The 24,971-nt window shown below is 45.1% G+C and overlaps 1 protein-coding gene across 4 annotated transcripts in view; it reads right to left on the bottom strand.

The window, feature by feature from the left end:
- Positions 1 to 24,971, bottom strand: part of GRIN2B (glutamate ionotropic receptor NMDA type subunit 2B) — a 227,733-nt gene that overhangs the window by 166,888 nt on the left and 35,874 nt on the right. For all 4 annotated transcript variants that reach the window (XM_066993879.1, XM_048053870.2, XM_066993897.1 and 1 more), the window contains one exon: positions 7,337 to 7,765. In XM_066993879.1, coding sequence (XP_066849980.1) covers positions 7,337 to 7,747 — 411 coding nt within the window. In that variant the 5' untranslated portion in view covers positions 7,748 to 7,765. The remainder of the gene's footprint in view (positions 1 to 7,336; positions 7,766 to 24,971) is intronic.

Genomic DNA, 24,971 nt, shown 5'->3' with positions numbered 1-24,971 from the left:
GTGTAATTAATTTAGATTTTGTGAGACAAGTAACTGCTTGGGGTTGTAATAAAGGACTGCCTGATCCAGAATGAAGAAACTAATCTCCTTGTCCAGCTGGGGATGGCACGAATTGATTTAATACTTTTGTGTTCTTTGGGGTTTTTGTGGTTTTGTTTGTTTTTGGTGTTTTCTGTTGGTTTTTTGTTTGTTTAGTTTGTCTGTTTTGAAGAAAGAGTAATAATAATTACAAATAATGATGAGTCAAGATCTCATCAAGCTCCCAGATTTTCTATGGACAGGTGCTCATGGATTTGGACATCTACCCAAACACCAGCAGCATGAAAGTCATGGTTAGAAATCTAGTAAGAACGAACTTTTCCACAAAAGCCCTATTACTTGCCAGGACCAAGCTGGGTGGGAAACAACATTTTCCTCACAGATATTTCAGTACTTCTATTTCCATGTAGACAATGACAACACCTCATTTAAACATTAGTAGGAAAAAAGTTAACAGCTTCTCTTTCCCCCAGGCAGGTTGCAGGGGTTGCATGCAGAGCTAGGCAAGGAAAGGTCTTCTGACACTCAAAAGAAAACATCACTATAACAACAGGAGAAAACTAACACTGAGTACTCCTGGAAGAAGAATTATATGACCCAAAATAAAACAGCTTATAAATAGCTACAAAAGTCTGATGTAAAGGAATCATACTTCAGGTTTGCTTGATGTACATCGTCTGGGACAACTTGTGCCAAGGGAAGGAATTGACTCCCCCCTGTAAGCTCCTTCACATTCAGCATCCTACTCCTGTCCCAGCACTGCCACTGCTCAAAAGCTCCACATGGTCATTTGGCAGGGCATGAGCCTCACTGGGGTCCCTCCAGATTTCCCCCTCCCCAGCCTTGTGCCATTCAAGCAAAGATGGTGCCTTCAGGCTCCAGGTGTCCAAGGCTCACGGCAGATATGAAGTGCATCAAATAGAAATGATTAGGAAAAAATTACAGGAATATCTGGGGGAAAGCTATGTTTACCCTAAATACGTACCTAATACATTCATACAAATAAAAGGGGGCTTTGTTGATTTTTTCTAAAAAATAAAAAAAATAAGCTCCATGCTCTTCTCTTGTGACTCTCAAGAACACTACTCCTCAAAGAAGTGAAAGTCTTCAAACGGCATTCCCATTTGAAGCATGTAGGAGAGAAAGTAGAGGGAAGCTTGAAAAATTTAGAAAACGTGCTGTTGTACTATGATATTTAGTAAAAGAAACAATACATTTCTTTGAAAGGTCTTTTTGTTTTTTTCCATTGAAATAATATTAACAAGAGTACTTGAGCTCTTGTTTAGGAAGTGAGAGTTAACATTGAAGGATTTAATGGCCCTGGGGAGAGGCTAAAGCTCTTAACAGTTCATTTCCAGGTTTCCTAATATCTGTGGGATTTTTTAATGCTGCAATTTATTTGTAAAGTAATAAAAAATGTTCTAGGGAAAGTTTGAGATATTAATTAAACTCCACAGAAAAATGCTACCTATATTTGTTATACAAAAGAAAATATTTTTATATGGGTGGATTCCACACACACAGAAACATAAATTACTGATCCACCTGGCCTATGATTACATGTGTATATTCAAGAGAAAAGCAACATTGACATACAATACAGGATTTTATTCTCTATATCTGTGACCTACCTTTTTTCTCCCTCCCCAATTTTTACAGCAGACTTATAGTTTGAGGACACATGAAATTTAGTTCATTATTTGTGAGCTACACAGAGCTTTCATTTGGCAGCAAGAGGAAACAAAGTACCAAAAACAAAAGAAGTAGATTAATCGTGTCCTGAATAAAAATACTAAAAGCTTGAAGGGGAACTGCTGATTTTTATTTATTTATTTTAAGATCAAACTCATCTTTGCTAATCACGAGATTAGTCTAAGAAACATTTAAGCTATTACTATCATCAAATGCATTTTCAGAGAAATGAAAATGCCTTGTGAAATTACATCAACTGCACATCATTTTGGAGGGGAAAAAAGGGATATAAGTCTTCTAACAACACTGAATCGTACTCTTTCAACATTTGCAGATCAAAATGCATCTTTCTTCCCTTCTAAGCATCATTTTGTTTGGAATTTATTTCACTTCCTTTTATATAACCATTCAAAAGGAACTTTTTTTTCCTTTTGTTTTTTACTGAATTTTTCACACAAAGGCTCTAAAAATTTCTGATGTCATCCTTAATGGAAATGAATCAAATTTCCATCTGAAAAACGAGGTTTGCATTCCCCATGCATCTCTATTATTTAACCTTTAGAAACCTGAGAGTGAAAGTGTTTTCCTTTTAATTACAGATGTTCTGCTTTTAGCAGCACTGTCCCAGTGTCTTTGACTTTGTCCTGGTTTTCAGCATGTATCTAGGTGCTCAGCTTATCCAACTAGTTTTGGCTTCCCTCTACCTGCAGCATCATTTTGCTACACTCTGACCTATAGCTGGATCCCTTCTCTGGTGCTTTACACCCATTGACCAAGTTTCAACATGCTTGCTCCCCACTGAAATGCCAAATACCACCATTGCCGAAGCAGCATGGCCCAAGCATGGAAAAATCACCTCAAAGTTCAGCACTGAAACAGATAGAGAGTGTATCTTGGAAACCTGACAGAAAACAAAAAGAAAGGGGACAAGGACTTATAAAGCAGGCCTGGCAAGATGGAGGAAAAATTGTAGCTTTGGTGTGAATGGGGGGTGGGAATGCAAGGTAGTAAAAGGAGTAGTGGAAAATTCAGCTCTATGCTGTGTAAGAAAAGGAAGGAGAACCTGGCCCAGAAAGGATCAAGGATTTTAGATTTCAGGTTAGTTTCACACAGCTGTTATATAGATTTTATTATAGACATAGCCTTATTTCATAGATTATTCTTCCCTATCATTTTGTTTCATCAGCATGGCTACCCTGTGTGAACAAGTCCCAGAGAAAATAACACGGGACACAAAGATAAAGGAAAATATAATCACATTCCTCTTCCAATATTTTTCCTGGGTGCTGCTTGTGCACCATTATGTTACTATAAAGCTGAACAGGACAAGCAGCTTTAGTAAAGCAATGAAACCGGGCAAAACTGCAAAAAGACACTTCTGCCAAAAATGATGGTCACCAGCTATGCTATAAGGCAACCCAAGACAATTTCTGTTCTTACCTTTTCTACTTTCATTATCAGCAAGTTGACTTTTCCTCTTATTAAAAAGAAAAAAGTCTGTCATTACAAAACAGACCAGTCAGCCAAATGGTGTGGTCATTTTTTTAGGCATGAATCTAAGTCTTTTCCAACACAGTAAGTGTCCTAAATCTGAACAACAATTTACTCTTCCTTTAAGATACATATAACTTTACACTGTTATTATTTCCTTTTCTGCAACTGCTCCTTTACCTCCTAATTCTGGGAAGAAGTGATAGAAGGCAATATTTAAAGTATAATGAAGAGAAGCCCAGCACAGGTTTCCAGTCTCATGTCTGCAAACACAAGATACTGGTTTGAGTGCTTATCTGAACTGAAGCTGCATTTGCAGCCTTGAAGGTTTCCTCCCATCATCAGTCTCCTAACACAGAGCATCCTCATCAACCGACTACATCCACATTGTGATAGGACTGAATTTCTGCTTTTAAAAATAACTTGGGAGAGAGGAAAAGTAATTTTAAAAACTGGAATGGGAGCAGATGTCACCGGTCACAAGTGCTTTGCAGTCCTCTGGACATGTGGTCCTAATTCCTTTTCGAGGTGTCAGCACCAAAACGAGGACCAGATAAACGTTCATTTGTAGGACTCAAAACGGTGCGGCCATTCTTACACTCTGCCCTACAACTGCAGGACTTGCTTCTCTGAGAGGAGCTAATGTAAGGGCTACTGAACCCCCTCAGCCATCACTCCCAAGCCATCCAGCCCTATCAAAGTGACTGCTGCAGCTCCCAACGCCTGGCATCACTGCTGGCAATTTCAGACACTAAAGGGACTGAACCAGTGGCGAGGAGAGTCTCCCTCAGTAAAGTGGTCCCTCCAGCGCGGCACAGGGTGTCTGTGCCGTACCAGTTTCCTGGAACTAAACCCAGATCTCAGTGTACACACATCATCTGGTCAATTTCTTCTGATGCCAAATTAGACATTAAATGCAACGCTTTGTAACAGCTAAGCAGGTGGGATTAGAGACATGAGCACCGAGGAGAGAAACAGCAAAAACGTATGCAAATGACTATATAGTTATTGTACAGGGGAAAAACAGGGAAAACAGAAAGTCTAAATATTGTCTACAAAATCTAATCAGATGCAATATTAAAGAGCACAAATTTGAACAAAACAATCAGGAAATCCAGATGTTACATTTTCAGCAGCATACCTTCACCTGCTGTGTTACACCTAGGGCAAGATTTGTGGCACTTCACTTGAGGCTCTACCCCAAATTGCTCTTGATGCCTTCTTCAGGAATCAGTGTGGAGACACAGGACTGTCCTACAAACATTTCATTGCACCCCAAGGTGCATGGGGATGAACTATCCTCAGATGATGCCTCCTTCCCCACTGATTGTAGCAATGCGATGCCTAGACCTACAGCTAGCAGGTAGCAAACTTTCAGATGGATGTTAACTGAGATGAAGGCAGCCTATGGTGCACATTGTACAATGTTTCTGTCGGGGGGGGGGGGGGGGGGGGGGGGGGCATAAATTCAGGCTGGAAATCCTCTTTTTTTCTTTTATGCCTGTAGTTTCATGTCTCAATTCACCAGCTTTACAGAACATTATGAAGTTAATTTCACACATGGACCCAAATTTCCTCACAGACACACTTATCAAACCCTCACTGAAGGTTAAACAGAATTTCTCATGCTCCTCCAGGGAAGGTGGTTCAACTGAGGAGGTTTTTGCTTTAACCACCAGAGAAGGCGTCAGTAGTTTGCACTCTTCTTTAGGTTTGCATTGGTGCTACTGATCGCAAATGCACAGGGAGCACAACAAAACTCTAAGTGCAGGTCTGAACCTGTGAAATGCTGAGCGAGTTCGATCACAACTGACTGCTGTGAGCATTGAAGGGATGCTGAAAGAAGCAATGTGTGCTTACAGGATCAAACCCCAGCCACACAACTCATTTGCGAGCTACATGACTAAGGGTCAGTAAAAGAAAAGCCTCTGTCAAGGCCCTCTATGGAAAATAGATTGTTAAGGACTTACCAGTCAGACTTCAGCATTTTCAGGAGAATATCAATGTATTTACTCTCCACCATATTTTAATTCAATTCATCAAACAAACATTATCCATTAAAGATTACGCACCTGTGAATCAGAAGCTCTAAAGGTCAGCCTTTTCGATTTATGCTGAAAAGAAATCTTGGCCTTTCCTAAAGCCACAGATCTTTGTATGTATCCTGCTTCTCCTGCCTGCAAAACTATGAAAAAGGGAGCTTGATAAAACAAAGATCTCTATTTATAAGGCTTCCACCTTTGAGCTCCCTGTGGGCTGCCTGCCTGCCAGAAGGCTCTTTAGAAGCAAGCTGGTAGAGTACACAGGGTGGCCGCATGAGATGCCACCTTCCCAAGGAGAGACGAGAGAGAGGTAAAAAGAAAAATCTTTGCCAAGTTCAATAGGCCAAATTCCTCTTTGAATTACAGAGGCGTAAATCTGATCTAATCCTACCATAGGCAATGGTGCTGTGCTGGATTTGCACTGCAGGAATCGGAAATCAGAACTTGGCCTGCCAAGCTCAAAATTGCAAGGACCTTTTCCCAGTGCTTAGGATGTCTGGCAACAGAGACACTGATGCTTGTTCAAAGAGGATATAAAATGCCACCATAAGGATGAAATGCAGCACTGAAAGTAACGCTCTAGACCTGTTTTGCACAGACATTGACAACCACACAACGCAGGAGAGCAATGAGTTGTTGCCTAATTCTTCTCAAGAAAGAAAAGTCTCATTGTGGGTAGAATGGGGCATAATGACTTTATCACAGCTGTAACTACTGAAGGATGGAGAAAGAAATGCCTGTGATTCTACTACTCAATGCCTACCTTAGTTCAAAGACTGATCTGAGAAAATAACCTGCATATTAAATATACATTTGGCAACTGAACAGTTGGTCAAAGTGTGAGAAAATATCTTGTGATTAACCTATTCCCAGCTACTCACCTATGATAACCTGCACTGAATTAGTTACTTACAAGGTAAATAGAACAGAAAATGCCTGATTTCTGAAGTCCACTAGATCTCTTTCTGAGAAAAAGTTGCCACATTGGCCAGCTTACTTTCCCCCCCTTCACTCAATTACACCTGATTCTGCCTAGTTAAATCTCTCAGATTTGCTGAAGAGTGACCTGCAAAAGGAAAAGACTGTCAGCTTGATCCCCAGATTGTTTCTTTACGAAAGTGTGGTCAAGAGGTTCTTCTCAATAAAGGGGCTTTCTTGCACCAAGCCTGCAGGGAAAAGGGCAGCTCACTTCTCTTGGAAATTCCAGCCAGCCCACAGCAGCTTGGAGGCCATTGTCAGCCATGCTGCCTGGCCCAATGCACGCTCAGGCGTGAATTTCTGGGTCCCCTGCTCCTCCTGCCGAGGAGATTTCTGTCAGGTCCAGCTGTACACCATGCATGCTCCCCTAAGCTGACAGTTACCAGCTGGCCAAAGATGGTGCTCTTTGCATCTTGCCGTGTTCCAAAGCAGCGGCAGGAAGGCCTGTTTGTGCAGTTAACTGCCAAGAATACTAGCTTGGGTTGGGGAAAACAGCGAAGTGTCAGTGATATGATGGAATAAAATAAAGTGGAAACAGCTGGACTGGTTCAGACCAGTTATTTGCATTAGCTAACACCTATTTAACTTCAGGAGCTAATGAACACTTCTGAGAGACGATAGCTTTATTAAAGATTCAATTATTTTTCAATTAAGATGTAAGAGCTGTATTAAGCATCTCTGAAAATGCCACAATGTCCTCCAGCTCCGTTCAGGGAAAACCCAAGCTAGTATTCTTGGCACTTCCCAAGGTAAAACACTAGCAAAAATAAAACCCTAAAAAAAAAATCAGAATTGTCAGAGGCTCTTTACACTTCTTAAGGAAGAAGAGAGCTCATTCTTTTGCAGCTCTCTTGTATCTGCTCCTTTACCTCCTTGGTTTTTCCTCTGTTGCAGATAATTCCACATGATTAATAGGCTCTTCTCAGCAGTGCTACACACAGTTAGCTCTTTTAATCTCTCTTTGAATCTGAGTCTCTCTAATCCCCCAGCCCTTCGGCCCCAGGAGACTCCACCTGAGGATCACAGACTCATATAGCTCTCTCTGTTTTAAGTTTCAATCTGCGGGTTTATAACAGAAGAAAGTTCAAATTTACCTTATCTGCCATGATCATAGAGGAGCCTCCATGAATGCCCAGGATGGGAGTGAGGGTCTGGGCAGAGATGAAGTCCAGGATCTGAGCAATGGCTTCCTGGTCTGTGTCATCAGCAAATACCACCCCTTGAATCTTCCGATCTGACATGAGGTCACAGATGCGGGTGATGATGCTCTTGGGATCTGTCTCATTCATGGCCACCAGCTCCACCCGGGGCACCACTGAGAGGTGGTGGAAGTCATCTTTCTCGTGTGCATCTTTGATGGCCACTTCGTCTGAGGTCCCCACCAGGATGACTGCAATGCCAATGCTCGGGTGGCTTTTCTGGGCATGGGCCCCGCTCCCTGTTGTCGCGAGGACTGCCAGCACCAGCCAAAACTTTGGAGAGTAGCACTCCACCCTGGGCCTCATCTTCGGCTCTTACACTCCCTAAACAAAGAAGAAATAAAAGGAAGGGGGGAAAGTGAGAGAAAGAAAAAGTGATTAATTGATAAGCCAATCATGCACTCAACCCTTCAAGGCAGATCCATCGATCCTCCTCAGCCGCTGCCATCCTCCCACCAGCCCTTCTTGCTCAATGCCCAGTCCTTCAGCTGCATTCAGGACTCTATTAAATAGTCAGAGGGACTCAAACTAGAGTCGCAGTCTCTACCTCAGAGTTTAGAGTCACCTCAGAGAACAGCTGTCAGCAGAAGATGGGATCATGTCGTCTCTCAGGTCCCATGTCACACTGAGACCAAAGTCAAAACTGATTGAGAATTGTCCTTTGACGGCTGTTCAGCTGTCTTTGTGAAACTAATTGCTTATGTCAAGCCCATGTCTAAGTGCTTGCCCTCAACACAAAGAAATTATTGATGCTTGTGATCTGTTTGGCCTTCAGCTGGAGGTATAGCAGAGAGGCTGAAGGGACCAGGCAGACAGGACACCCTTTTACTTTCTCAGCACAGTGCCTCTAGAATAAAGGGAGGACAATTGTCAAGGCCATTAGATGGATGTGGGTGTGAGTTACTCTGTGTATGCATTGCATGCAGCCTTCCTACTGAAGGAATACACACTGCTCCAGTCCATAGTAGTTCAGTCATATGCCTTTCACCAACACAACATCCATTTCTTTTTAAAATGCCAAGAACACAAAATTTCCTAATGGTCATAGCTAAAAATGGACCAGTGTAACATGGGGAAGACATTCCCTTCAAGACCAACATGCCAAGTCTTTTTGCTAAAAAGGAGAAAAAATCCACAGAGCTTATAAAGGTTCACCATTGGCTACCACAGCCAGGGATGTTACAGGGATCTTCTCCCTGAACATGTCCACTTTATTTTGTAATCACAACAGCAGAAATGGAAAAACCCGATGAGGTCATCTCTCCAGCCCCTGCCTGAGCAGGACAGCTCCCTGTGGGATTGTTCCTAGCTCTTTCTTTACTCAGTCTTGTTTTAATAATACCTCACATTTCCACAGCTCTTTTCATCCTCAAGGCACTTCACAGACACTAATGAATTAATACTTGCAGCACCTATGAGGAGTAAGCATTATCAAAATCCTCCTGGTCTGGGGACAAAAACAGAGCAGTGGCCGTTCCTGTGAGAGGCAGCACTGTTCAGCACGCTCATCCAGGGCCACTTTGCTGTCCCAGGTAGATGCCAAGCATTTCAAACTAGAAAAGACTTCCTATCAGCTCTTCATGCCCATAAATCTGCTCATCAACAGCCAGGTACACTTAGAATAAACACACCCGCCCTGCATTTCGTTGCACTACATCACTGACCCTCTCATCTTGGGAACCAAGAAATTGGAACCTTCCATACCGTTCACTGCTGCATGTCTCTCTGTTAAGTGGATAGAAGGCTGCAGCAGCAGGGACAAAAACAACAGGATTTTTTGGGGAAGTTGGAAGTCCATCCAACAACCCCACCAAACACCAGTCGCCCCCAGAGAGAGGGCACAAGGGACTCCATCATGCCCTGCCCAGGATAACACAGAGGCTCAGCGCGTGCTCCCTCATTGCCATGCTAAGCAGAGAGAATGTATCCTGCATTATTATTACCAGATAAATAACCACATAATAAAATAGATAATAAATATGCACCGGAGGAACCAAATCCACTTAGGAGGCTGGAAGGAACCACGGGTACGAAGCAGCAATCGATTCTAAACTCTGACGGATCCACTTTCTGAGAGATGCTCATAAGAACCAAGGGACTTCAAGAGTTTGGCAAAATGAACAGCTAACTTCATTCCAGCAGGACTGTTATCCTCCAATTACGAGTCACTAAATTAGATTCCTTCACAGTGAAATGCAGTCCCCACTCCTGCAATGCTTTATTAACTTTAATGCACTCTATACGCTCTCTGTCTCTCACTCTCTTGCTCAGTCCCTTTAATGCTATATTTGCTCTCTTTAAAATATGTCTCCTGCGATCTCTCTGCAGAGTCTCACACTGTATATTACGCTTGGTTAGGCAATGGCTAGCTGTGATGCCCAGGGAGCAGAGTGTAGGTTTTTCCTAGCCCCTCTCCCACCAGGAATACTTCACAGGGCCTTCCAACACAGGGCTCAGAGAGCAGCAATGCAGGAGCTATGCAGGCAAATGAGGCAGCTGTCTGCTTTCACACCCAAATACAGACTTTTCCCACAGGGAAAATTGCTGGCCAAGAAACTCATTCCCTTCTCTTCACTTGCACCAAAGCCAATAAATCTCTAGCATCTACCTTCAAGGGCCAGCAGATGAGAACACAGATCTTGAACAGCACTTAAGTGCCAACCTACTGCATGTCTGGCTCAGGGGATGTGCCCCCCAGACAGATCTTCTCTTCAATACAGGATGATAGGGTTCCCTGTAAAGCATCAGAAATTCAGCCTTCAGCCAGGGACACAGGGAGCAGCCAGGCCTAGGAAAAATCTAATCTAAAAAGGTCATCAGTGCCTCCACAGCTGACCTGGCATCTCCCTCCACTTTGGAACCTTGGCCATGAGCCCTCTCCAAGAGCAGGCAGAGAGATGCCTGCGTCCACCCAACCACCCAAGGCACTTTTCCTCTGTCTCTTGCTCATATACAAGTTCTCTGTCACACTCACTACGTGTTTCAGGAACACGGATGGCCCACATGCCAGGAGCCAGTGTCCATCTGCAGCAATTACAGGTACCAGGTTCAGACTGGGCCCCCTGGCAGGACAGGACACAGGGATGTAGCAAGGCAGAATGCCAATAAATCAAACCCAAAACAGGGCTGGTGGTACCCCATTAGCTCCACACTCCCACAAGGCAGCAGCAGGTTCACAGCACAGAGTTGCGCTGCTCAAGTGCAGTCTGTTGGAGATAGGAACGGGCATCCTGGCACCAACCCCACCTCTCCTTCCTCCTCTGGTCTGGCTCACTATCAGCCCTTTTTGAAGGTATGCTAGTAAAGGGGTACACAACCACAGACTTATTGTAAGATTAAAGTGACCCCACAACGACTGTGAGAAGGTGTTTTTGCATACACAGCAGCAAGTTTTACCCATTAATTTTGGCAATGTTTAAGTGCAAAAGTCTGAGACACCCAAACGAGGAAACACTGGAGGCACTATAGGGACCCTCCTTGAGGGCTGTCTTTTTTCCAGTGAGCATTTGCAAATTCACATGGGGAAATTCATAAGCACGTGACAAGGTTGCAGTTGTAAAAGAGGACATTTGCCCCTAGTTGTTTCAAGTAACTTCAATATTCCTAGACTCTAATTTCACCAGTCAAGAATGACTTTAAAAATGTGCTAGGATGTTTTATGACAAAATATTTTACGCGAGTAGTTTTTTCCCTTGCTGGTGATGTGGGGCAGCATAGTGTCTGGGAGGCTTTTCTGTGCTTTTGCCACTCCAAAACAATTCAGCAATTCCTAAACTCCAGTCTAACCAGTAACGTCTTTCATGCATTATTCCATGCTATTATATTCTCCCTTACTCCCTGGTATACAATATATGTCAGGGATATTAGATAAAGTGGTTTTACAGACATATCTATATTTAGGTATAAACATGCCTGTAAAACCATTATACCTCTATAATCTCATTTTACTTACCAATAAAACACATCCACCATTGTAGAGGAATGCAGCATCTACTTAATGCTGCAGAGCAGTGTTACACAATCACTGTTAAAACGAGGAGGGAGAGTTAACTTTCCCAGTTGAAAATGCAAGAGAAGTGTAGGTAGTCAGACAGTAATTATTCGGATTGGAATTTGGCCAGGACCAAAGGTTAGATTGCTTTAAAATATCATGAGAACCTTATTTGACACTGCATTTTATGTGGATCATATCTAAGATAAGTATTAATAGAAAATTATTAGGCTGCACAGGCAAAAATACAGCTCAGCATTTAGAGATATTTCTGGACTATATTTCAAAATACCGAAAGTACACAAATAGGTCACTGTGCATTCAGCCAGGCAAACTGTAAATAAAGTGCTGCTCAGTGTACAGCAAGGCGAGACGATCTTTAGGTGGGATAAAGAAACTGAGGCAGAAGGTGGGCTGGTCCCAGGAGCTTGGGGTCAGTTCTGTTGTGTATTGATGCTGGTGCCTCCATCTGCTGCAGCTTTGCTAGAAGGGCAGCAACATGCAATAGCCCCTTGGGAGGGTAATTGCAGGCCCCAAAACCCCACTTCCAAGCTAAATATAGCAAAAAGAAAGGAATTCCTGTAATACTGTGGTCTCAGACTAAAAGCTGCCTTAAAGGCAACTTTCCTAGTAAGGAGGAAGACAATGGTTGAGATAGGAGGCTGAACAGCATCAGCAGTGTGAAGGGAACTTCGTAGGGATGAGGGCTCTACACTGGAGGAAGAAGAGCATCACCTACAACTTCCAGACTTTCCTGGGGAGCCATGGGGAGGTTCACACCAGAGTGCTTTCTGGACTCTGCCCGCTGGGAGCTGTGATGAGGTCACAGGACTTCAAGCCACAGAATCTGAATTCAACAGCTAGTTTTGCATCTGCACCAACTGTAATGCTAACTCTCAACCCTACCCTTACCCCTGATCACTAGCCCAGTTCCAATACTTACCACCACACCTGTGGCCGAGCTACTACCTACAGATGTCCTACCATCTCCAGTGTTACTGGAGACAGTTTGAGCATTGTTGGACAATGAATCAGAAACCAACCCTCATGTTTCCAGCCCTAGTTGGGGGTAAGAAGAAATCCATCTCAGCTGTGAGATACTCTAGAAAGCTGGCAGGTGCTTTGTGCCTTGTATCCAACACACCACCAGGGAACAGCACAGCGCACTAGGAGCCGTAGGGAAGTTAACATTGCACTAGACGAGCTACTGGGCTGTCTGGCAAGAAAATACCTGTATGTCTGGACCAGAGAGCACTATTTCTGTGCTAATTAACTGCAGAAGACCGTGGTTTTGGTCTGCTACCTGCCTTACAGGTAGGTAAGCTGCAGGAGCTAAGAAGACCCAGGAGAAGAAAGGTGTAGGATTGATTTAAACCCCATAAATTGTTACTCCTAAAAGCTGGGGTGTAAGGCTGTAAATCAAACCCTTCTCTAACTCACTGATTTTTGGCAATCCAATTTCAACTTAGGACAGCATCCCATTCTTATGGTTAATGCCACCTCCCCACTCCAAACACACTGCGTGTAGTCTGCCTCTGAAGAAGCACTCCTCCCTTCCTAATGCTGCGTTGTCCTACCACAGCTTCAGCCCAGGCTATTTGTACACTGACAGCTCCTGCGCTGCTGTGCCACATATTGCTCACCAGGTAGGTGACATAAGTGTGCATAAATCTTCTGGCTCGTGTCCCTGTTGTTCCAGGAACTTTGTAAACAGAGACAAAGATGAGGATGAATCTGGGGCACAAAGGATGTGTCCTGGAAGCACCTGCACACTTCAGGTACTGATAAACAGAATGAATGACACTGCAGGAAAATATCCGTATGTTCAGAGCAGGAATATGGCAGTGTCTACAGATATCAGAAAGTTCCACGTCCAATGATGAATGAAAGAGCAATGCAGCACCTGGACCAGAAGGGTTCATTATAGCGACTCTGACTGAAATCCCTTGCCCTCCCCTGGAAGGAAAGTGGTATGTAGACTCAATTCTATTCACAATTTATTTTCTTTTAACCTGTCCGTTCTTTATTAAACCAGATAGAAACTCCTCCCCGGCCTGGCCAGTGTCAGATTCATCCCATAGATCACATATTTACTCCTCCCCATCTCCAAAGCCTAGATTGCTTCTGTTTAGGTCTATCCATTCAACAGGTCTATCCAAGGATAAGGTCCAAAAAGCACTTCCCTTTTCCTGCCCCACATAAAGGAGAAGAGTAGTTCTCTCCCTGCACTTGAGGCGGTACAAGGAACACTTTGATCATCAATTAGACCCAAATCATTCCCAACAGATTAAGAACTGTGTCTCATTATTGTAAGCTTGCCCAAGGGTAAATTCCCAGTGTCCTTCCCACTTCCTCCCACCCACATATTTTACATATCATGGGGATAGCTGATACAGCCACAGCCTCCGAGCTTCTGTTGAGTCCAACATCAAGTGATTCAGAGAAATTACACGTGAAAATCCTCTCCTTAATAGTCTTGCCCTTCCCCCAGTCATTTCAGTATCGCTGTCTGCAGCATCTGCTTTAGCACACGACCTGCCCTGAAACAACTCAAACAATAGGATTACCACCACTAGAAGATGACTCCAAGGATCACATTTAGAAGCGTTTCTCTAAACTCAGCCTAAATTTTCCCTTTGCTCAGCTATCCTGTTACTTCAATAATATCTCCTTCATTCAGCCTAAACAATTTCTCCCTCTTGACTCACCATTTCCACCCTGAAAACGCTTGTAAGATGGTTATCTGATCACCCCTTGGGACTTTCCTCTGCTGCAGTGGAAGTTCAGCTGTGTTCATGTCCCTCTTAAGCTGAACCCCTAGGGCCCTCAGCAGGATGAGGGAGGGAGGAGGAAGGTAGCAGCCGGGCCAGGGAGAGCAGGAGCAAGCCTGACCTGCTTCCCCAGCCTGGCATACAAGCGCAGAGCAGCAGGAGCCAGTGTAACACACAGAAAAGCCATTAAGAGAGACAGCAGGTCAGTCTGGCGTTGCCCGGTGCCAATTTCTAAATGCCAGGGCAGAGAGGCTTGGCACGGCCATCGCTCTCTGCAAGGCTGGCTGGTGGAGCCGGGCTGGAGCCATCGTTCCCCTGCCGGGATCTCACCCCCAGCACCCCGCTTGGACAGGTTTAGAGGGACAAGACCAGCCTTCCTGCCAGAGGGGAGGAAATGTCCTCACCGTCTGGAGCGGTCAGTTGTCGCTCCATGCATGCTCCAGTTCAAACAGGGGTTTCAAGGCTTTCAAGGTCTCTTCACCATGCAGTTTCCCACTTCCAACCATTGCCTGCCCCATCTCAGGCTCAGAGCAAATCATCCAAAGCAAGGGATGCATCTCTGTGTGCACAGCCCCTCCAAAGGGATTTCAGCACATTTAAACCCAGCTTTGCTTCTGGCACACAGGACTGAGGGAAGCTAGGTTTAAACATACAGCAGAATGCTGCACCCAGAACAACACCAGTTTTGCCAAATAAATCCAACTGGAACAAGTTGGTGATCCATGCTGCAATCCCTTCCTTCCTTCCTTAATTCTCTGCTTCCACTTTTCATTTCCAAGCAGAAATCAACAGCATATTAACAACCTGAGTACATTAAAGACTAGGATTTCCAAAAGCTAGGGATTTAAATAACTCCAATCCATTAATAACCATGAAAAAAAACACACCTTTAATTTTGGTTAGATGGTTTGGAGAAACACATACTCTGCATTTCTGATTACTTGCTGTATTAATTTGAGGTTTTCCAATAAACTCTACATTTTATGTACATTGGCAGATTGTGACACTGAATTTCAAAAAGTTTAAAAGAAAAGGAAAAAGTGTTTACCATCAAGGATGGAAAGACTTTCCATTCCCCAGACACTCTCATGCACTGCATTCAGTCCCTGTTCATTCCCTGAGTTATTTGCTTAAAGGCAAAGCACAGAGCAGGCAGGTGAAGGCTGCTCTGTCTGCTGAAGGCAGCTGCCAAACACCATGCCAAAGCTGAAATCCCATGGGCTACTTAAGACTGTCTCTTGATGTTCTTTGTCCTTTTATGCCACATATAAACACCATAAAAGCTAAATCACAAAGGTTTCTTAAAACATGAAATAAGTAGGAAATAATATGTGTTTTTTTTTTTTTTTTATAAGGCAACTCAAGTGATTCCTTGTCCTTCATACTAAGAATCCCCAGAAGGACATCTGAACCAGAGGGATACAGCCTTAAACTACATCTGCACTTTGGATTCAGCCATCTAGTGTGCTGACAACCTCCTCAGATATAATGTATGACAGTGGGCAAAGCTTTAAAGCATTAACCAGCCTGTCTCTTAGAAAAGATCTTCATGGGTGCGTGAAGACCATGCAGCAAGGGCAATCTAGGAGAAACTCCCTGCACTGTCTCTGCTGCTTGTGGCACCATTGTAGCAAATCTTAAACAGCCTTAAGCAGAGTGCCAGAGCTCACCAGACCTGATCGGGCCCTCATAAAGGTGTCACAGACAGAAGGAACTGCAGAAACGGCAGTTGATGCCTGAAACATCAAGATATGAGATGGTCAAAGAAGCTGCTACATGAAGGCAGGGGGTGGAGAGTGGGAATTGTGTTTTGTGAGCTGGTCTAGGGCAAAGCCACAGCACTAGACACTAATGGGTACTGGTACATATTTTGCAAACTGCCAGCATCTCTCAGGAGCTTCGTGGCCTCTTGGTTTACACTGGTATGCAGCACTGTGGAAAGTAGGGTTTTGTCACCAAGTGACGCTGCAATAAGGTCAGCCTTGCTCATGAAATGAGCCAGGAAATTAACTGGAAGTTGAGAGGGGCAAAAAGGTAGACCACAGCCAAAAGTGGTTGAGAGCTGGCTCTGGTGAGGCCACTAGAAAGGATGGATGAGTACTCAGATAACTTTGTTCTCAAGTCTGCTTCTTTATAATTGCCTATCCCTTGGCAAAGTTGTGTCTTCCCTTTTCCTCATTCTGATTCTCAGTAAAGATTTTTTCTGTTCTTGTTATTGCTACTTTAAGAAAAGCAAAACAAAATTTACCCAGGAGAAGTAACAGGGGATACCCAATGTGTGACACCAAAAAGAATGCCATGCAAGATGCTTGGAGTTGTATGTTCCCAACCCAGCAGTATCTTAAAAATCACTCATCCCTTTAGAAAAACCTGATCCTTACAAATAAATACTAAAGTCAGGATGAAAGTAGAATTGACAATTGCAAGTTAGGATTTTTTTTTTTTGGTGGCCTCATTTTCCTTCTCCTGTTCCTTTCTTTCCCTCTTCACTCTTCCCACCCCAGTCTCCCCTTTCCTTGTATTTCTCTCCCTCAGTTCAGTAACCAGTAAGGCACCAGCCATCAAGCCACTGGATACAATACGTTTTCACACTACATTAGTGCTGTGCACCAGACCATGCAGCACCTGCGATTGTATGACAGGTCATGGCCAATTCGTCTTACGGAGACCTTCAATCAATAGCATCCAGAAAGCTTTCCTGGCTGGAGGGACCCAGCCCAGCAGTCACTGACCTCTCCCTCGGCTCAGCAGTCCATCATATTTATGGAGTTGCAGTGACAGAAACTTATACAAGAAAAGCCACATCTGGACCACGGCTCGTCACTGACTGTTGATGCTGCAGGGATGGGAAGGCCCAATCCAGCACAAAAAAACAGATTAGATTTGGCTGAGCTGAATGCCATTTCCATGCATCTTCTCCCACCAGATTCCTCTCCTCTCTCTTCTCCAGCTTGTCAAATTCATTCATGCTGGCTGCTTCAGCCCCCTTTCCCAGCAGCTCACCTAGCTATTCATTCCTCCACAATGCATATGAGGATGTGTACCTGCAAATTCCTCCTCCCAGCCCAGCTCCATCACCAGCTTCCTCAAGGTGCAGCTCCACTCCTTTGGGACACATCTTTTTACACATAAGTTACTATAGGTTACATTTGGAGCAGGAAAAAAATGAATATTGACAGAAAGAGCAAGAGGGAACAACCTCCAAAACTAAATAATGGTCACAGTAAAGAATACACTGTCAGTAAATAAAAATTCATCCCATGAAAAAGTGTAGCTGGGAGTTACTTATGCTTTAAGGTCAGCTTACACTTTTAGAACAGCATAAAGGGACTTAAGTATAGAAGAAAACCTGGAATTTCAATATCCCCATAAACTTCCTTCAGTCTACAATGCATGCCCAGATCTATTATCCTACTCAGCTTTCTGCATCCATCCATCACTTATCTCTAATCCATATTTTGTCCTACGTGGCTCCCACAGTCACTCCATTCCTCGCTCTAAGAACTGCTATACTTTTGTTCCATCTTAGCTCACTTGCATTCACACCGTTCGGTATCTGTTTTTAAATCTTAAAAGCATGGAGGGAATGAACCACAGCAAGTGAAACCTGGTTCTAATCCCTTACACAACCACCCAAAAATCAATAAGCATTTTTTCAAAGTGTAAACACCGTTGTTTTCTTCCTCAGCCCTTTGCCTTAGTCTCCTCATCAGAAAGACAGAGATGCATCTTCCCTGCTTCACAGAGCTAGAAAGTTTAATTATTTATTGTATTTAAAGTACTTTTGGCTCTCAAGTGATAGAAGCTACAGGAGTTGAGATTATTATTATTGCTTTCCATTGCACTTCCCTGAAGGCAGCAATGTCTTCTTGTGAGATCATACCCAACATTACTCACAGGATCCCAAGAGAGTGTATTAAAACCTGTCTGTCCAAGATCTTCAGGACAATAAATCCTAGTTTAGCTAGGAGCAGAGAGAAAGGAATTGCTGTAATACCATAAATAGTTATTGGTTTCCAAGCAAAACCCTTGATACTCAATATCGACTTTGCCACATTAACTCAAACTGCAAAATACTGCTGATCAGTGGTTTCTGAGGAAACAACACATTGTCAGCAAACGCCAGTTTGTTAAGCCTGTTGTCATGAAAATATCTCAACTCATGATACATTTTCACCTACTCCAAAGCAGCTTCCTGGCCAGGCAAGGAAGAGCAAGAGATAAGTGAAGCTTTGGAGGGCAAAGCAGAGCTGCAGTAGGCAGCCAGCCTCTGGGGTCTGATCTAGAGATGCAGCTCTTCGGGACATCAGGTGCCATCCTTCTGGCACTTTTAATCCAAACCTGAACACCTGTTTCATCAACAGATCTGCCCTGGGGGTCTGCCATGGATCCAAGGAGTCTGGTTCCAGCAGCTCCTGGACTGTGAAAACGTAGGGCACAGCTCAGTCTTAATTCACTTACAGAAACTCAAAGTACAAGATCTCTTCGCTGGTGGTCTCACAACTGGAGACCCTCAGACCCTGGGTTTAACAGATCTGGGGAAGGTACCAGAGCAGTCACCCGGCTTGCATAGCATGGCTGGAAAGTTCTGGGAGCTCTGATCCTGTCCTAAACAAAAATCCTGGTCTTACACCAGCAAGCCTGAAGACTCAGAGACCTCGCTGGGACTACAATGTCAGAGGTCCCAGAAGTCTGGGATTCATAGAGAAGTCCTCAGATGTAATTCAAAGGGCCCACAGCTTCAGACCAGGCTTTAAGTGAAAGCACCCCACAGCTGCAAACCCTATGAAGCCCCAGGAGCCAGAATAGGAAACCAATAGGTTTGGTGGAGACAACGTTCAATCGAATCCCTTTTACATCCAGGCCGGTCCTTATGGAAACACAGCTTCCTAGAGACAGGAACCCAAACCTTGCTGCCATGCTGGGGGTCAGGCCCCAGCCCAGAGCAGCTGCTCTCCCTCCTGAGAGGAGTGGGGACAGAGGCACCGCTCAGCCAAGAGGTGTGGATTTAATGGATACGGTGGCAAAGCTGCTTTTACACTGCCCCTCCTGAAGCACTGGAGCAGCACTGAGATGCCAGTCCTGTCTCATGAGGAGCTTTTGTACAAACCCAAGGTTGTAGCACCATACAAGCGTCAAGTTTAAGCATTCAGTCAGCAGCAGTCTGGGGTCTTTAGCTAGGTCTCATCCTTGTTTGTATATGACAGTACCAATATTGACAACCTGGGCAGCCAAAGATTACTGGCTGCAAATACCACCCATCCCCTACAATAACGTGGGGAAAGCACACCAGGTCATCCAGGCCACAGGGCTGAGCTGCAGCCCAGCAGGGTCACAGCATGGCTCTCACCAAATACAGCAAGACCAGCACCGACCAGGTACACGCACACTGGAGAAACCTAAGACAAAGCCCCCATGCTTAGAGACAAGCATCTCGAAGTCCCATGAAAGGGGAAAAAAATAAAATCAGTCCTTGGATGCTGTGCTGACTTCCTGCTTCCCTCTCCCTGACAGTTCCTGCTTTGGCGTCCCATAAGAAAGACACGGAGACAAGAGCTCTCCTCCGAACCAGGTGGTGTTTTTCCATGCAGCTGCATGGATTTATAAATATAAAGACGCCCAAGTAGAATAAAATTCACGGACACTTTTGAACTATTTCCATGCACCCCTGTGCTAAAGGGGTTTAAAGGCCACGATCTGATGTGGCAGTGTTTTAAAACCACTTGCCTGGGTTTTAACACCTTTGTGAGGCACTGGGTAGCATGGAAGGGATCTGTCGTTCCACAGGACTTTCACCTAGGGAGAGAGAGAAACTGCAACAGACAAGCTACGTATGCATTACCACTTGGACTGCATTGCCCCTGGGTTCTCTGGGATCCCTCTTCTCTGGTTTGTATTTTATCTTCTGAGTCTGTAAGACTTCTGGGATCCTATACCCCCTCCCTGACCAAACTCCTCACACAGCCCTGTCGCTGCCCCATCCAGAGACTGGCAATATTTCAACAAGACTAAACACAGCACACATTTATCACTTCTTTCCTAACTAAAGAAATCAGAGGATATACAAGACCATGGCTGAGCCCCTGGCCCCAGAGCTGAGGTGAGCTGGTGGGCAAGCTGTGCAGCCCCTCCGGCCAAATCATTTACCCAACCTGCTCTGCCATGTGGCTAAGGGACCACCTTCTCCAGATCCATCTGCCTTACAGGTTCCCCCACTGCTACAATTTTTATTTATTTATGAAGAGCAACGGCCTTAAAGTATACATACATACAGGGGAAAAAAATAAACAGGTGGCCTGACATTAGGGAAAGAAAAGCACTCAGGCAGTGCACAAACTCCCCAAGGGAGGTGCTCAGGCATGAATTACTGCCAAGATGACATCTGTAGGGAAATAAGCCACCAGATGCAGGGGAATGGACTGGAGAGGCCCAGAGCAATGAGGAGGAAAGAGGAAAAAAAAGAAATAAAACAAGAAATGAAACAGGCTGGTTTGCCCATCAATAGTTATTACACTTTACAGAATTCACAGGTGTCTTTCACTCTTCTTTGTTGAAGCAGCTTTCCAAAAGCTCATGTCCCTGCTTCAAATCATCTGGCCTGCCATCACCCATCCCATCAGACTCCCAGCCAAAAAGGCTTCAGTGACTACTGCAGCAGAGCAAAGAAGAGCCATCTTATCCAGCCACTCTGGCCTGATGTGCCCAATCTCCTCTTCCTTCTACCTGAAGGGCCACCACTTCTCTCATAAGCAATAAAAATCTCCTAAACACGCACACACATCCCATTTTGTCAGCTTTCAGAGCAATGCACCTCCCCAGCCATCCCTTCGGAGAGGCCATGAGGAGACAGTCATCTCCCTCACACCCTCAGGTGCACACTGGTGCAACAGTAATGGTGGCATGAACAGAGGACACATCCCATGCCAACAGAAACATGAAGTGAAGATGAAGAGGACGATGCTTCACCAGATAGCTGGAAACTGGTCACAGTGGGGAGAAAAGCCCTCCTAGAAAACCTGGCCCTGGCTCTAATACACGTCTCCTGGACCGGCAGCACAGGACTGCTGGGGCAGTCACAGCTGGGTACCCATGAGAGAAGGCAGGGGGTGCTGAACAGCAATCACACAGAGGCGGTAAGAACCACACACCTTCTCTACAGGGCTTCTGGGTGTACCAGGGCCCTGGGCTACAAAAACACGTTCAGACAGGGAGCTTGCTTTGTAGCAACAGCAGAGAAAAAGATGCATGTATCAGTGAAGGGAGCAGGATAATGAGTCAAACTATCTGAACAGCATTAAAACACTTCGAGCAATGGGTGAAGAGCAAGTTCTAGAGAAGACTCTGCAGCAGAAGACATGCAGAGTACCAGCCCATGTAGCTCACTAGCCCAGACTTTACCCTCTCCACCCCAGTATCATCTCAGAACCACTGCAAGTGCTGGTGCTTGTCCATGTTTCAAACATCCACTCTAGAGGGCCACCGCCTTAGACACCATGCCTGAAACTTCAGATGATGGCCAGCCAACTGTACTTTGCACAAGTGAAACCTGTGGTTGTCCAACACACTTAAGGAACTGGAGGAAGTTCCTTGCACCTTCTGCAGTGCTTTCTATGTTCCAGCAGGCAGACCTCTGGCAGCATGGAAAATACAATCACATATAGAAACCTCAGCTGGAGCGGTCCCACCTTCTCCCCCACCTCATCTTAATTGGATTTTTGGTTTTGGTGGTCCTCATCACCATACTATGAGTGTCAGCCAATTGTGTGGGCACAGCTGACCCAGAAATCTGCAAGCCCACCATTGGTGAAACAAGGGGACACCACAGGGGATGGATGTGGCCGTGCTTCCCATTGGATGACTGAGCCCATCCCCTCTTCTCCTAAGTTTTCATCCAGAAATGGACTTAATAGAGGCTGCCCAATAGTCACAGCCCTAAACTGGCTGACACATGAAGAGCTGTATGATGGAGAGAGGAATGAAGGAGAAAGTTTCTTTTTCCTTGTTCTCAGGGTGCTTCCCTGGCTCAGGTGGTACCCACTCTCCAGAAAGGCCATCAGCCTGCACCCACCTCTAGTCATGTTAGCTTTTCTGGAGCAGGAATGCTCAGCTAGATGCAGTCAGTGCCTCCACTGCTCTATCACACTCAGCCATCCATTCCAGGTGCAGCATACACAACCACGCAGCAGCAATAATGTTTAGAGAAAGAGGGGTGAAAAGCCAAGGGGAAGGACACAGAAGGGCAGAAAAAGTGGAGCCAAGAACGAGGGTGAAGTCAGAGGAACAGTGAAAACAGGAGAGAGAAGGGAGAGGCAGCTACTTTGCAAACTGTAGCTAAAAGTCTCCCAACGTTTACAGCAAATGATGCATGAAAACACACTGTCAGGAATGTGATGCCCAGAACCTATTGCTGCTAAATATTTAATCTGATTGGCAGGGAGCTGTTAAAGCCTCCGTGTCTGGATCGCAGGCTTCTACAGAGCAACAGGTAAAGTAAATACATCAACACGTAGTGATTCACCTTGGGTGCCATCAGCTTTTCCAACCAGCAGCACTGCACAGGGAAAAAAAAAAGCTGTTGATGGATATTTAAAACCAGCAGAAAAAGGGTATGGGAAAGGCACAGCTTATGTACCTTGGCTCCCACTGCAAGCTGAGGGACACATGGAAGGTGGGTATAATGAGTATCTTCTTCAGAAATGACAAGACATTGCTCAGAGATCTCATACAATAAAGTCCACGCCTCTTGAGCATTATAAAGTCGCACAGCAGTGTGTGTACATTGACGCTGCAGCTCTGATGGCCTGCACTTCCCTGCATGTAGATCCTGAAGCCAGTCTGGAGTAGACCGATGGTTGCCTCCAGCGATCAGCTTTACCGTCTGTCAGGCAGGAAGCAAGTCGGAACACCCTACATTGGTGCTGCCCAGTGCTCGCACATGCAAGCACAGCAGGGCTGGCTGGGTGCACGCAGGAATGTGGCCCTTTGGGTGCAGGAAACCTCACCAGGCAGTAGTGCAGCACAGCAAGGGGACGACAGGACAGCCAGCTGCTAGCAGGGGCATGGGCACGCATGCATTTGCACATCCACGGCAGCTCCTGCTTGCTGACCCCACACACACAACCTCCAGAGCAGCTGCTGTCTGTGGCAGCTCTGCTCTTCCTAAGCCAGCACCCAAGCTGGATCTATGCTCCCAAACAGCCCTTTCCTGGAGCTGCACAAAGGAGGAGGATGACATCTAGGCAAAGCTTTTGTATTTTCAAATGACAGCTCCACTCCAGCTTCTTCTCAGAGGCTTCTGGCCATTCTGAGACACTCTGGGGAAAAAAAGAAAAAAAGACTTTCTTCTTAACCCTCTCGTATTGCTTATACATACCCATTTCTGGAATGAAGTCTTCACTATTTTTCAGATATAACAGCTTAATTTTTACAAAGCTAACTTAAAGATAAAGATGCTCTTCTGTAGAGAGACCCAGACCAAGTTCTTCACTATCATGCAGCACACCAGCAACAGGGGTGTAGTTCTTTGTACAGACCCTACAGATTCTGGGCACAGGGCAGACACTGCACTGGCACTAACAAGTCATGAATAGCACCAGCCCAGCAGCCACATTCCAAAGGATAAAAACATAGTATTACCTATAAATATATACATAGGTAGTTAAAAGTTATTACAAAAGCATAGAGGAAAACAACATGCCCCACGGTTGTTTCACAGAGGGCACAGGATTTGGCTGTATCTAAAATCATGTATCATGTAGGACATCTGCAAATCTAACACTGGCTGCTGAGCCTTGGGAGCCTGGGAGGTAACACAGCACCGATACCTTCCCTAGGGTTAGAACTTGCAGGACTAGAGCCCCATCACAGAGCTCTATTCCCCAGCATGAATCTCCCATGACATTTCCCTTTTTGTATTTCTGGCTGCTTCCCTGTCCATGTCACAGCTGTTCAAGGAGCTGACTTCATCAGAATATGCTTTGAGAAGTGCTTTACTGCTCTGTACAATGGTCCTGCTTTATTTCTTTCAGAAAGTGCCAAACCACTGAAGAATGCCAAGGATAGAGCTCTGCAAGTCAAGACCAAGTGAAGAGCAAGTATTTTTCTATGGCATCATCAGCTGCAAAGTCCCATGGACCTCACAAACACAAAAGAAAGCACAACTTCAGAACACAGCTTTGCTATGTGCACATCCCTCATCCCAACCCACAGACGAACACGTATGCTGGGCAATTTGTCCATGGGCTCTGACAAACCCTGCTACCATGGTTTTAGATGTGGCTGCCCCCAGCTGGCCGCGCTCACAGGAGGCTGCTGCTTGTAGCTGGACAGGGAGAAGGAGAGGTGCCTGAGCTCCAGCCACATCAGTGACAGCCTGATACGCTGTCTTCAGCCAGCAACGACAGTGGGTTTGCATGACATCGCCAGACTGCTGCAAGAACAAACTGCTGGGGCAGGGAAGGGAAACAGCTTTAATGAGCACAGCTATTTATTAACTGAATAAGCACAATGAATAATGCATGGAAAAGTCCGATATGGGATCCCTCTGACCTGCCTCCTATCTATACTGCAAGAAAAGTCTTCTCTATAGCCCAGGACAGCATTACCCCACTTGCCTGCAGTGCTTCAGCCTTTGCCTTAAAAAGGTGCTCTTCTGAGTTTACAGCAAAAATCTGTTTCCTTGATGCTGGGTTCCTGTCACTCTTTGAACTCCTTCTTAAAATTGCCCAGGAACTAGCTGTGTCACTGGGACACAGTCGCTGTCACACAG

This window comes from Anser cygnoides, chromosome 1, assembly GCF_040182565.1.
Source record: "Anser cygnoides isolate HZ-2024a breed goose chromosome 1, Taihu_goose_T2T_genome, whole genome shotgun sequence".
Taxonomy (NCBI): Eukaryota; Metazoa; Chordata; class Aves; order Anseriformes; family Anatidae; genus Anser; species Anser cygnoides.
Note: the sequence above shows the minus strand (reverse complement) of the source record. Positions and strands in the feature narration are given on the sequence as shown.